Genomic DNA, 12,276 nt, shown 5'->3' with positions numbered 1-12,276 from the left:
GTGTGGCCGGGTGTTGACCTTGGCCCTGTCACGGGCAGAGCGCTTCCTCACAGCCTGTCTGAACAGGGGCTTGTTGCCGCGACGCTCACCATGACCCAAGGGTGTTGTCTCGCTCATGGCTGACGCAGTGGTCAGGGGACTGGATCATGGCCTAGTGGTCAAGCAGGTTTCTTCAAGGACACCTGGGCAGTCTTGGAGCTGGTCTTTGGTCATTGGGAGGCGGTAGAGTGTGAGCCTGTACCCTAATATATACATAGACACAGTGTCTGTGCCTATGCATATATGTAAATCAATGTTACTTTTTTTTTTTTTAAGTTTTTGCTTTGGCTAGAGATTTGGGAGGGGCACGGTGCTTCTTTCTTTGCTTGTGGTACCATCTTAGCGAAAAGAGAAAAAACTTCTTTTTCTTTAAAATAACAATCCTGGGGTCTCCCTGGTGGCACAAAGAGTGAAGTGTCAGCACCAAGAGGCTATCCACAGCCTCTGCAGCACGTGTTTGATCCCCGACCAGGGAGCTACCCTCATGGCGCAGCAGACCTCTCCTGTCTCCCCGCTGCTCCCCTCCGCAGTGTATTTCAGTCAGTCTGCCTGTTCTGCTCCCCACTCTGTCTCTGGTGAATCCTCTCTCACACATACACCCACACACACCTCCGGCCTGCACCCCAGCTCTTAAATGCAAAAATAAATCTTTAAAAAATAAAAGAATTTCATTAGAATAATGTGTTGTTGTTAAGTGTGACCCAAATATATCATAGGATACACTTATGCTAACAAATTATTTATTGTTTATCTGAAATTGCAATTTAACTGAACTTGCTGTATTTTAACTGGCAACCTGCAAAATGGGACTCGGTTTCAGCATAATGGTCAAAAGGAAAGGACCCGGAGCCACAGTCCCGAGACTCTGGTCTGCTGTGTGACCTTGGGCAGCTACCTCAGCTTTTCTGTGCTTAGTTCCCAGTCACCAAGGCTGACATAATAATGGTTAAATAACAGGTTATTGTGAGAATTAAAAAATTAACACACTAAAATCTTTAGAAGGAGGAAGGACAGAGTGGCAAGCACACTCGTCAAAAAGTTAATATATAAAAATTTCGTTAAAATGTTGCTTTATAGTAACTTCGTAACGCCTCCTTCTGCAGCTCCTTCTTGCCAGTCCCCAATCTGGTCACCAGAGGGCATCAGCAGCCGCCGAGCACCTCGAGCCCCCTAGTGGCCTCCGGGGGTTTCCCAGACCCCAAGGGGTGCTGCGGCCCGCGGACTTGGGGTTCCCGGTGCACTGGCTGGACAGGCCGCGTCAGGGGAGAGCGCAGGTGGACGTCTCCTCACTGGACTCCGCTGGGTCCGAACTCAGGCCGCGTGCAGGAGGCGGCGTTACCGCGGTGGGGGGGGCCGCTGTCCCGTCCGCCCCTTGGGCTCCCAGCGCCCTCCTGGGTGTCTCCTGGGTGCCCCTTCCCAGCAGGCCGAGGGCGAGATGCAGGGACAGAGAGGGCTTTTGTTCTCCAGTCTTCGCTGCAAGGGCCTCCTGAAGCGGCTGCAAGGCTGAGTGCAGCCTGGACACTGCAGGAGTGTGAGCGGCCAGCAACGCGCTGCACTCCTGTCTCTGGGCTCTGTCTTATTTATTTATTTTTGAAGATTTATTTATTTATTTATGCATACAAGAGCTGGGGTACAGGCCAGAGATGCAGGGTGAGAGGATTCACCAGAGACACAGTGGGGAGCAGAACAGGCAGACTGACTGAAACACACTGCTGAGGGGAGCAGCGGGCGAGTCAGGAGAGGTCTGCTGCACCATGTGGGTAGCTCCCTGGCTGGGGATCAAACTCGTGCTGCAGAGGCTGTGGACAGCTTCGTAGGTTGTGTCTTAACCTCTTGCGCCACCGGGGAGGCCCTCTGGGCTGTTTTATTCGGTCTCCGGCTGGGTTGAGGTTGTTTCTGTTCACTTCACGTTCTGCATTTAGCGTTTCTGCAGGAGATCTTGGAGATGACCTTGGCAACTATCTCTGTGGTTGGACCCAAGAGGCCAGGGGATTTCTCAAGGTCACAGCAGTGAAACCAGAATCTAGGTCTCCAACCTACTTCTCGGTGTTTTCCCCACTCAGATGTGAGAATGACCAGATTGGCGTCCCTCTTGGGGGGACATAGGGAGATAACCAGTAATAGATAAAGCCGCAACAGGAACCTCCCTGATGGCGCAAGGGGTTAAGACGCTAGCTGCAGCATCCCCAGGCAGGGAGCAACCCGCATGGCGCAGCAGACCTCTCCTGTCTCCCCGCTGCTCCCCTCCGCAGCATATTTCAGTCCCTCCACCTGTTCTGCTCCCCACTCTGTCTCTGGTGAATCCTCTCACCCCCTGCATCTCTCGCCGGTACCTCAGCTCTTGTATGCATAAATAAATAAGTCTTAAAATTAGCTGCAACAGTCGATTTGGGAACACACCTTCAATCCTAACTCAATATTAGTTTTCTGCAAGCATTTTGCACTTGCTGGATGTCGGAAATCACAGGCATATTTCTCTGCTATTTGTCCTCTTTTTCTCCCAGAACTGCTGACACCTGAGTGTCTCGACTCACGCTCCAGCCACGCCCCACTCCTTGGCCACCAGGGCTTCTGGGTGGCAGGAGGCAGTCTGAGCTGGGATAACCCACTTTCCACCATGGTGTCCACGTTCTGGGGGCCCCAGAAGACTGTCCAGATACCTTGGTCGCAGACTGAAGGCTGGTGGGGGCGGCACCTCCGAGGCCCTTGGAGAGGAAGTGAGTCAGGCCGGGCAGGCAGCAGCCCTGGGGCACTGTGGGTGTGGCCATGCAGCCTGTGGCGTGGGTGTGGCCATGCAGCCCGTGGGGGATGGGCCAGAAGGGCCACAGGATGATCCCGTGGGCCGGCCAGCCGCTGTGCCCTGTGCCCGCTGTGCCCAGGGGGTGTGTCCTGAGTGCCTGGCAGAACTGGCAGCATCATTGTGCTGCTGGAGACCCAGTTTCCCGCTCAGCACCCACCTTCTCTGGGGTGAAGGGGTACATGCACCCTCTTATCTTTACTTCTCAGGCCTCTGCTATCCGACTTCTGCCCCTAAACTTCCCCTCCCCACGGCTATCTTTAAAAAGAGTTGACTGTTCTTCAGCTCCCCGAGGAATCACTTAAAATGTCTAGCAGGGGCCTGGGAGGCCCGGCTTCCAGCAAGGCGCCGAGACAAGGGCTCGAAACCAGGAGGGGAGCGGGGGGCCAGGCGTGTGGGCAGGGGTGAGACCCCAGAGCTAGCTGGGCCTGCAGCGGAGTCGCCAGTCCTGCTGGGAAAGGGTGTGGGTTTGCAGAGGGAAATCTGGGGTGAGCACTGGAGACAGGCAGAGGGAGCCTGGGGCGTGGAGGCGGAGGACGGGAGGGGTGAGGCTGGGGTGAAGCCTGGGCAGAGTCCGGGAAGCCGCTGCCAACTGGGCCACCCGGCGGGCCTGGGGCTCGCAGGCCGCGGGCTCCCCGGGGGCGGGGCAGGCCAGGGGCGGGGGACACTGGCCCCTTCTCTCCCGCGCGCCGGGCTGGGGGCCTCCGCCAGGAGGTCGGGGATGAAGGGCTGGAATTCAGCCCTCCCGACCCCCAGAAGGAGCGGGGTGGGGGGCGAGGTCACCCGCTGCCCTCCGCGGGGGGGGGGAAGCAGGCCCAGGGAGGCCGCCCCGCCAGGGCCCTGGCCCGGGTGAGGAACCCCGCGCGCCATCGGGGTGCGGCGCAGGGTTGCGCGGAGCCAGGCGGGCCTCGGACGCTCGCGCCGCGCCTCCCGGAGACTCCGCGGGGCCCGGGGGGGCCCGGCCGGGCTGGACTCGCGGACGGCCTGGCCGGAGTCGGGCGGCCCTCGGGGCCCGGCCCGTCGGCGCGCGGGGTGCTCCGCGCAGGGGCTCGCGCCGGGCGGTGGGGCGCCCGCTCCCCCTGCAGCCGGGGCGCCCAGCAGGGCTCCGGAGAGCGGCCGCGGCCGGCCGGGGCGGGGGTCTGAGCGGCCGCGGGCGGGCCGGGGGCCCGGGGGGTCCGGGGGGCCCGGGGGGCGGGGCCGGGCACGCCCTCCCGCCGCGGCCCCCGCGCCGGCCGCAGCCCCCGCCCCGCCGCCGGCCCCGCCGCCTCCCCCGGGCCGGGCCGCGGGAGGAGGAAGGGGCGGGCGGCGGGCGGGCGGAAGGGGGCGGGGAGAGCCGGGCCGTCCCCACCGCGGCCGCGAGCGCGACGCCGGACCGAGCCGGCCCCGCCCGCCAGCCCCGCGCGCCGCCGCCGAGTGAGTCGCGCCCGGGCCCGGGCGCCGCGCGGGGGGCGGGGGGCGCGGGCGGCGCGGGGGGCGCGGGGCGGGGCGGCCGGGCCGGGGGCCCCGCGGGGCTCATGGCGGCGGCGGGAGGCCGGGCCGGGCCCCCGCGCCGCCCGGGGCAGCCTGGCCCGGCGCCCGCCGCCCTGCGCGCCCGGCGCCGCGGGAGCCGCGGGGCCACCGGCCGGCGGGGGCGCCCCTCTGGTGGGCGGGGGCCCCGGCGGGCGGGCGGGCGGGCGGGCGGGCGGGCGGCGCGTGTCGCCCGGGCCTGCGCGGGCCCCGCGGCTCGGCCGGGGCGGGGGCGCGAGGGCCCCGCTCCCCCCGCGGCCCGCGGCGCCCCCCCGGGGCCGGCGCCCGTGTGCTCCGCGGGGAGCGGGAAGGGGCGGCCGGCCGCGCCCCGGGCCCCGCGAGGGCTCCCAGACCGTTATGGGGTGTGGGAGGCTGCAGTGGGTGGGGAGCGCCGGGGAAACTGGTTTTCTGGGCCGCGTCTTGCTAATTGCTGGCCCGAGGCCGCGGGCGGGCGGGCGGGCTCGCTGCAGGTGGCGGCCGCGACCTTCCTCCCGCCCCGGCTCGGCCTGCCGGGCGCCGGGCGGCATCAGAAGCGGGCGCCAGTCCCCAGGAGTCGGGGGTGTCGAGGACCCCGGGGAGGGGGCTGGGCCGGGCTTCCCAGAAGTGAACCCGGGAAGGCCGGGGCGGCAGTCGCCCCAGTCAGCTGGCGATGGGCGTCTTAATGCGGGACCTGCCTGCCTGGTGAGGGGCTCCTGAGGGAAGGCCTCCGGCCTCTCACCCCTCAGGGTCCGGCCCTAATCACAGGTGACCAGCACAGATTGCTCTAAAGACAACAGAGGGACCCCAGCGTCCGCACCCCTCCCTCGGGCCCCCGGCCAGCTGCCCCCGGAGGAAGGGCCCCCTGGCTCCCCCGCCACTGACCCCAGCTAATCCTGCTCCTGAGCCCCCGTCTGCCCCTTCAACCTGCTGGCCTCTCCCTGCCCCTGGGGGGTGTTGGGGCTCTGCTGGGGTGGCCCCGGCCAGCTAGATTTGGTTTAGGGATCCGCACCGAGCGGCCACACCTCCCGTGCCCTCAGCCTTCTGGTGGCTGCTGACCCGCTGCTGTGGCTGCTGAAAACAACCCTCTCACCAAGGGGCGTCTTCAGTCCTCCTCAGCCCCCGTCCTCAGTGGAAGCCGGGGCCTGGGGGACGCTTTTGTCACTCTGGCTGGTGCCGCCCCAGGCTCTTCAAGCTGGGTACTGAGACCCTTCCTGGCGGGTAGCTCTGCCCTCCTAGCGCCCTGGGCTGCAAACCCCACCCTGTGCCTTGAGCCCACCCTGCGGCCTAGGCAGGCCCTGCCCGAGTTCCTGGTAACCCAAGGCCCACAGTCCCAGCGCTGGGCCCTCCGGCCGTGCCTGGAGCGTCTGACCCGGCAGGTGTGTGACACCCGCCCCCTTGTCGTGCGGGGTGTGGGGGGGCTAGCTGCAGAGGGGGCGCTCTCCATCTGAAGAGCAGACATCAGCCCGAGGGTCTCGGCGCCCCGAGAGCAGGTGGTGTCCCTGTCCTGAGTCTCAGGTCCCCTCTTCTTGCCCCGGCCTTTTGTTTTTGGGGTCCCTTCTGTGCTGCTGCCAGGCTGCCACCAGGACAGCGCTGAAGCGGACACGCTGGCTCTGGGGATGCGTGAGGGAGTCCTGTACCCGCTGCCTCTTGTGGGCTGGGACGGGCGGGGGGCCGGTGGGTGCTGGGTGAGGTGTGCTCCTCTGTTCATGGAGGGCGGGCAGCAAGGCCAGGCCTGGGCACAGGCTGAGACCGGCTGCGGGAGCACCCCGTGGCTGCAGGGCCCCCGACGCTCTTGACCTCTCACCTGTCCCGACCCCGTGGCGGGCAGAGGGGCTGCTGGGCCTTGGCTGAGGTAAAGGCACTGCGGCACTTGCCTGTCGCCCGCTCTGCCTTCTCTGTAGGGTTAAGACCGGAACCATTCCTGGGCCTCAGGAATCAGGGAGAGGCTTGACCCACACCCTCCAGGACCCCAGCAACCCCCCCTGAATCTTTAATCTGCCAAAATGTCCCTGATTAACTTCCCTGCCAGTTTTCACTGACCGGGCCGGGGATGCAGCGGGGTCGGGCCCGGCCTGCACCCTTAACGTGGGCCCGCAGCGGAGGCCAAGCCGGAGAGTCAGGTGACCGACCGGCTGGTGTGCTCCCACCTCCCGTCCGGGCCCAAAGGGGAGGAAGAGCCAGAGGCGCCCCGCAGTCTTGCCTCCCAAATTGTTTTCTTCTCTACCTGCTTCTCCCTAGGGAGGACACAATGTGTGCGCGTGGCTGCGTGGGGAAAGTGCCACTGTGGCTAATTGTGTTTAATTTTGTTCAGTTCAAAGGCTTCCATCTCTTTTCCTAATTAAATATTTATTCTGGCTAAGGTAGAGGGGGAAGGGGCAGTGCCCTCCGGAGAGCCGGCCCGGAATGTGTGTGTGCGCCTGAGTGTGAGTGTGAGAGAGAGAGAGAGAGAGCGCGAGCGCTGATTGGGGGAAGGCAGGCCCGAGCCTCCTTTATTGTCAGCGCTGACCTCTGATTCCCTCCGAAAGAGCAGTGACCAGGAGTGGGGACCGGAGGGTAAAGTCCTTGGGCTGGATTCTGACGTGCCCGGCCCAGGCTGAGGAGGTTTCGCAAGGCCTCCGTGGGGGGCGGAGCTGGCAGCGGCGGGAGGACCAGCCTTCCCCTAGCCGCCCCAGCTGGTCTCAGGTTCACGGTGGACAGTCCCCCGCCCTCTCTGGGGGACGCCACCTTCTATGTGGGCTCTAAATCTCCAGGTCAGCATGAAGGCCACGACCTCTCGCCCGCAGGGAGGGTGGGGGTGGGAGCTGCCCTGGCCCCCACCGTGTTGGGGGTGCAGTTCTAGGGCCACCCGGGTGGGCTGGGCCCGGCATTGCTGACCTCGCGGGCCACCTTGTGCTTCTCAGCTGCTGCCCCCCAACCCAGGAAGCACAGGCCACCCCTCCCTGGCGGGGAGCCGGTGGTCAGTAGCACCCTGTTGGCCCTTCCTCGTCCATGGGGCGAAGGGAGAAGGGAGAGGAGCGGCGCCGGCCTGAGCCGCCGTCTCTGGAGGACAGTCCCTGCGGGCCGGTCTTTTCTGGACGGGCGTGAAGATCGAGCCGCCCTTTACCCCGCCCGTCTCGGTCTCCATTTTGCCCACCGGCTCTCGACGCCGCGGTCTTGCCCTCACAGCCCGGGAAGGGTATCGCGCAGGGCTGGTCTCATCCACCTGTTGTCCTGGAATTCACATCACTTGGGGATACGATGGCCTTTTGCTCCGACCTCTGAACTTTCCCGAAGGACCTGCTGCCCACGTGCTGTAGGGGAGCGGGAGGAAGGCTTGCCCCCGTCCTGGAGTCTGCTGCTGGCCTTCCCCAGCGAGCAAGTGTCCAGCGGTGGGCCTGCTTGGGGGCTGGAGGGGGCGACCCAAGAGTGGGTTGGGGGAGGGCTTCCGGGACCAGGTCCTGTCTGTCCTTTGTGTGGGGCATTGTGATGGGGAGGTCCTGGGGCCCTTTTTAGGGGGTGTTGGCCACTCCTTTGCGTCCTGTGAATCGCAGGTGTTAGAACTGAAAGAGCCACCGCGTCACAGGAGGAAACTGACTTGTCCAAGGTCACGTGGACCTAGACCCCAGAACTTGGGTGTCTGGCCCGCACCCCTCTGCTGGCTCCATTTGAGGCCTCTCCCTTCCCCTGCTCCCTCAGGATGCTTCAGACCCTGTATGACTACTTCTGGTGGGAACGGCTGTGGCTGCCCGTGAACTTGACCTGGGCTGACATAGAAGACCGAGATGGACGAGTCTACGCCAAAGCCTCAGACCTTTACATCACACTCCCCCTGGCTTTGCTCTTCCTCATCGTGCGATACTTCTTTGAGCTGTGAGCATAGCCGCCCTCCAGGGCCCACCCGGGCCGCCCGCCAGTCGTTGGCGCTTCACGTCTGTCTCTTGCTAATTGGCCCTGGACCTTGGGGTTCTGACCACCCAGGTCCCTGCCGCTGTGTGTTCCTCACTGAAGGCAGCATTGTCTTCCTGAGGGCGCAGCACCCCTAGGCCCTCACTTTCAATGGTTATTTGTTCTCTCCCTCCGCCCGCACGGTCACCGCGAACACAGGCAGCCTTGTCAGCCATGGGCAGCCCGACATACAGGAGGGGGTTGCTGGGAAACTGAGGCCCAGAACAAAGTTGCCTGAGCTTGCAGTCTCTGCCCCTCCCAGCTGAGGGGCTCCCAAGAGGCTGAGGTGCTCCAGGAGCGCCGACGCCTCACCCATCTCCCCTCCCCAGTTACGTGGCCACACCGCTTGCCGCCCTCCTGAACGTAAAGGAGAAAACTCGGTTGCGGGCACCTCCCAACCCCACCTTGGAGCATTTCTACCTGACCAGTGGCAAGCACCCCAAGCAGGTATGAGCTGCAGGCCCCGTTCTGAGGGGTTCTGAGTTCTGGCAGAGGGGCGGGTGGGAAAGCCTGCTCTGGGGGTGAAGGCCGGAGCGGGGACCGCAGCTCCAGGTTGGACTCAGGGTGCTTCTCCCCTGCCCAGGGGGACGTGGAGCTCCTGTCCCGACAGAGCGGGCTCTCCGGCCGCCAGGTAGAGCGCTGGTTCCGCCGTCGCCGCAACCAGGACCGGCCCAGCCTTCTCAAGAAGTTCCGAGAAGCCAGGTGAGGGCTGGGTAGGGGCGATGGGGCCACCCGCTGAGTTTGGCTCTTCATGCTGCCCTGGGGCTGTCGGGAGGGACTCGGAGGGCGGAGCCTGCCCTCTCCCGCCTCCCTCTTAGCCATTCCCGCTTCCTCTTCCAGCTGGAGATTCACCTTTTACCTGGTGGCGTTCGTGGCCGGCATGGCCGTCATCATGGATGTGAGTGGGCCTTGCTGGGCGCCGGGGGCGTCCCCTGGCAGCGGGGTAACGGAGTTAGACCCCTCTTCTAACTGCTCATCATCTCTCTGCAGAAACCCTGGTTCTATGACTTGAAGAAAGTTTGGGAGGGGTACCCCATACAGGTGAGGCGGCCCTGGCTCCTCACTGGGGGTGAGCACGAGCACAGCAGGGCCGTCCCGGGCACACGTGCGTGAGGGGACGGTGTCGGGCACCAGCCAGAGCCCCAGGGGCTGGAAGGCTGGGCTTGCACAGGGAGGCCTGGGTCCAACTGCTCTGGGCCCTCACCGTCCGGTCCTCCCCCAGAGCACCATCCCTTCCCAGTACTGGTACTACATGATCGAACTTTCTTTCTACTGGTCCCTTCTCTTCAGCATCGCCTCCGATGTCAAGCGAAAGGTAGGTCGGCGGCCGCCAGGAAGCCTGGGAGCCAAGGGACGCTCCGCTGAGCAGCCTGAGCTTTGATTTCTGGGCGCTTTGGCTGGGCATGTGGGGCCTGGGGGGCTGAGGGTGGGAGCTGGAGAGCAGTGTGGTCCCTGGAGCCTGTCTTTCCCACAGGATTTCAAGGAGCAGATCATCCACCACGTGGCCACCATCATCCTCATCAGCTTCTCCTGGGTCGCCAACTACATCCGCGCGGGCACACTCATCATGGCGCTGCACGACTCCTCTGACTACCTGCTCGAGGTCGGGGCCTGCCGGCTCGCCAGTCCCCCTGCCCTTTTGGGGGGAGGGGCACGTCCCGGGCCCACGCGGGGGGCAGTGGTGGGGAGGCCGCGCGGGCGGGTGAGCCGGAGTGACGGAAGGGCCGTCCACGCAGTCCGCCAAGATGTTCAACTACGCGGGCTGGAAAAACACCTGCAACAACATCTTCATCGTCTTCGCCGTCGTCTTCATCATCACCCGGCTGGTCATCCTGCCCTTCTGGTGAGTGTGCAGCCAGCCCGGTTCCTGCTCACGGGCAGCGGGGGCGCTCGCCTCCCCCATCCGTCCTCCAGCTCCTCCCGGGTCAGCTGTCTCTGCTCCTGCCCCCCAGGATCCTGCACTGCACCATGGTGTACCCCCTGGACCTCTACCCTGCCTTCTTCGGCTACTACTTCTTCAACTCCATGCTGGGGGTGCTGCAGCTGCTGCACGTCTTCTGGGCCTACCTCATCCTGCGCATGGCCCACAAGTTCATAACTGGAAAGGTGAGGGCTGTGCCCCGCGGGGGCTTCGCCTGTGGGGGAACCCCTGCCCCCTTGCCTGGGCCAGCGGCCGGGTGCGGCAGGACAGGGTGGGCGCAGCCGCAGCCACAGGGGATTACGGACATCCTCTTCTCGCCACAGCTGGTGGAGGATGAGCGCAGCGACCGGGAGGAAACCGAGAGCTCGGAGGGGGAGGAGCCCGCGGCGGGGAGCGGAGCCAAGAGCCGGGCCCTGGTCAATGGCCACCTGGTCCTCAACAACCACCATCGAAAGAAGGACTGAGCCGCCGGCCCTGCTGCCCCCAGATGACGCAGAAGGCCAAGGAACTACCCCTTGGGGTCCCTTTAATTTCTGGGGAGAAAGCAGAGAGTGAGGAGCTGTTCTGTCCCCTGCCACTGTCACCCAGTTGCCTTTAAACCAAATCTGAGCAGCCCGTCCCCAGGGAGAGGGGACGCTGGTTGTATCCTGCTGGGGGGGATGGTCTTACCGTCCTCTTTTGAGACCCTGCCTGGGCTCTGGGGGAGGGGCCACGACTCACATTCCTTATGGCTTCAGAACTTGGCCCCAGAGATTTGCCTTTGACTCCCTGGCCTCCAGGGCCAGGGTCACGCCTTACCGTCCACCTGTGGGCCGCATTCTGCCAAAGAAGGACCAAGGTTCGCCTTTTTGACCCAAGGTTTTCAGGCCAAAAACCAAAGCTGATCTGATTTTAACCTTTTTCTTCCTAAGACACAAACGAACTGAGTGTAGGGGGGTGCATATGACCTTTACCCTACCTCTGCCAAAAAATGGGGGCCATATTGGGGCTCAGGCCATACTTTGTGTCACTTCTCTGCCAGCCTTCCCTGCAACTAAGGTCCCCGATCTTACTGCCTCCTTTCTCTGGCCTATTCCGCCAGGCTAGCTGGGTTGTAGAAAGGCACCTAGTTCTAATTTTTATTTATTATTTGGGGTTTTGGTTTTAAAGCCAGACTTCCAGCTAGCACCTGGCATTTCAGCAGAGGGACCACTTCTGACCAAAATGTACTGTTAATGTTTTTTTTTTTTTAATTAAAATATATTAAAGATTAAGTAAAACATGGCAACAAGTGTTCCAGACTATTAGGAATTGAGAAGGGGGATCCACTAAATAAACTAAGACCGTCTCCTCATGCCATCCTCAGCTCTGTAACATTTTTTGTAAATTTCATATGGCAAAAAGGAAAAGCAGAGAAGGTATGAGAGCAACGATGGTGGCCCGATGGGAAGAAGGGGGGCGTGTCTCTCGCTGGAAGACTCAGAATTGGGAGTATGGGGGCTGAGGGAGAGAAATGGAATCACAATCTCAGTTGGAGTAAGATGTTAAAGACTTGCAAGAAACAATACAAACCAACGATGGCAACACAGCCCTCGTGCCAGGAATAGAATCTGTCAGACGCATGAACACTTGAACAGACGGAGGCTGGGCGCGAAGAGGGACTCAGGCCCGGGTCAGAGCGGAAGCCTCTGCTGCCCCTTGGCCTGGGCGGTGGAGGAGGGGCCCTGCCTGCTAGCACCACATTGGAAGGAGTCTCCTCATCCAGAACCCCCGCTGTCAGGAGCTGGGGGAGTAGCTAGACTAGAGACTTGGGGTCAGAGTTCAACAGCCAGGAAGACCCAGTTCCTGAGGAGAGGACAGTTCAGGAGGACGCGGAGGCGCGGGGCCTAGAGAAGACGCCCTCTGCACTCGATGGCCCCGCAGCAACAGAGCAGCTCCTTGCCCTCCACGCTGCCCACCTCGTAGTTGTAGTCCCATGTGAGCTCCGTGCCAGCCCGGATTCTCCTGAAGGGGGAAGAGCGGGACGTGAGGACAGCAGATGACCCGGCTCCCAGGGCCGCATGGAGGCCCACCCTCAGAATTCCCACGGGTCCTTCCCACCCTGGGCTGCTGCTCCCACCCACCCAAACCC

General features: G+C 63.2%; 2 protein-coding genes across 10 annotated transcripts in view; one reads left to right on the top strand and one right to left on the bottom strand.

Moving 5' to 3' along the window:
- The first annotated feature begins 3,670 nt into the window (after positions 1 to 3,670).
- Positions 3,671 to 11,510, top strand: CERS2 (ceramide synthase 2). Of its 5 annotated transcripts, none has more exons than XM_037501262.2 (11): positions 3,671 to 3,685; positions 7,997 to 8,170; positions 8,575 to 8,692; positions 8,829 to 8,947; positions 9,086 to 9,143; positions 9,236 to 9,286; positions 9,468 to 9,560; positions 9,720 to 9,848; positions 9,982 to 10,088; positions 10,198 to 10,351; positions 10,490 to 11,510. In XM_037501262.2, the coding sequence occupies exons 2-11, from the start codon at positions 7,998 to 8,000 to the stop codon at positions 10,628 to 10,630; spliced, it is 1,143 nt and encodes a 380-aa protein (XP_037357159.1). In that variant the 5' UTR covers positions 3,671 to 3,685; position 7,997; the 3' UTR covers positions 10,631 to 11,510. The 5 variants fall into 5 exon arrangements, with proteins under 5 accessions (XP_037357159.1, XP_037357155.1, XP_037357157.1 ...); XM_037501258.2 differs by lacking the exon at positions 3,671 to 3,685 and adding an exon at positions 4,210 to 4,249; XM_037501260.2 differs by lacking the exon at positions 3,671 to 3,685 and adding an exon at positions 4,887 to 5,697.
- The window catches only part of SETDB1 (SET domain bifurcated histone lysine methyltransferase 1), a 30,774-nt gene continuing 28,982 nt past the window's right edge, over positions 10,485 to 12,276 (bottom strand). For all 5 annotated transcript variants that reach the window (XM_037501256.2, XM_037501253.2, XM_037501252.2 and 2 more), the window contains exon 22: positions 10,485 to 12,149. In XM_037501256.2, coding sequence (XP_037357153.1) covers positions 12,032 to 12,149 — 118 coding nt within the window. In that variant the 3' untranslated portion in view covers positions 10,485 to 12,031. The remainder of the gene's footprint in view (positions 12,150 to 12,276) is intronic.

Source organism: Talpa occidentalis, unplaced genomic scaffold (genome assembly GCF_014898055.3).
Source record: "Talpa occidentalis isolate TD23 unplaced genomic scaffold, MPIMG_talOcc4v2.1 talOcc4.9, whole genome shotgun sequence".
NCBI classification, from domain to species: Eukaryota; Metazoa; Chordata; class Mammalia; order Eulipotyphla; family Talpidae; genus Talpa; species Talpa occidentalis.
The sequence above is the reverse complement of the archived record's forward strand: the minus strand, read 5'-3'. Positions and strand labels throughout refer to the sequence as shown.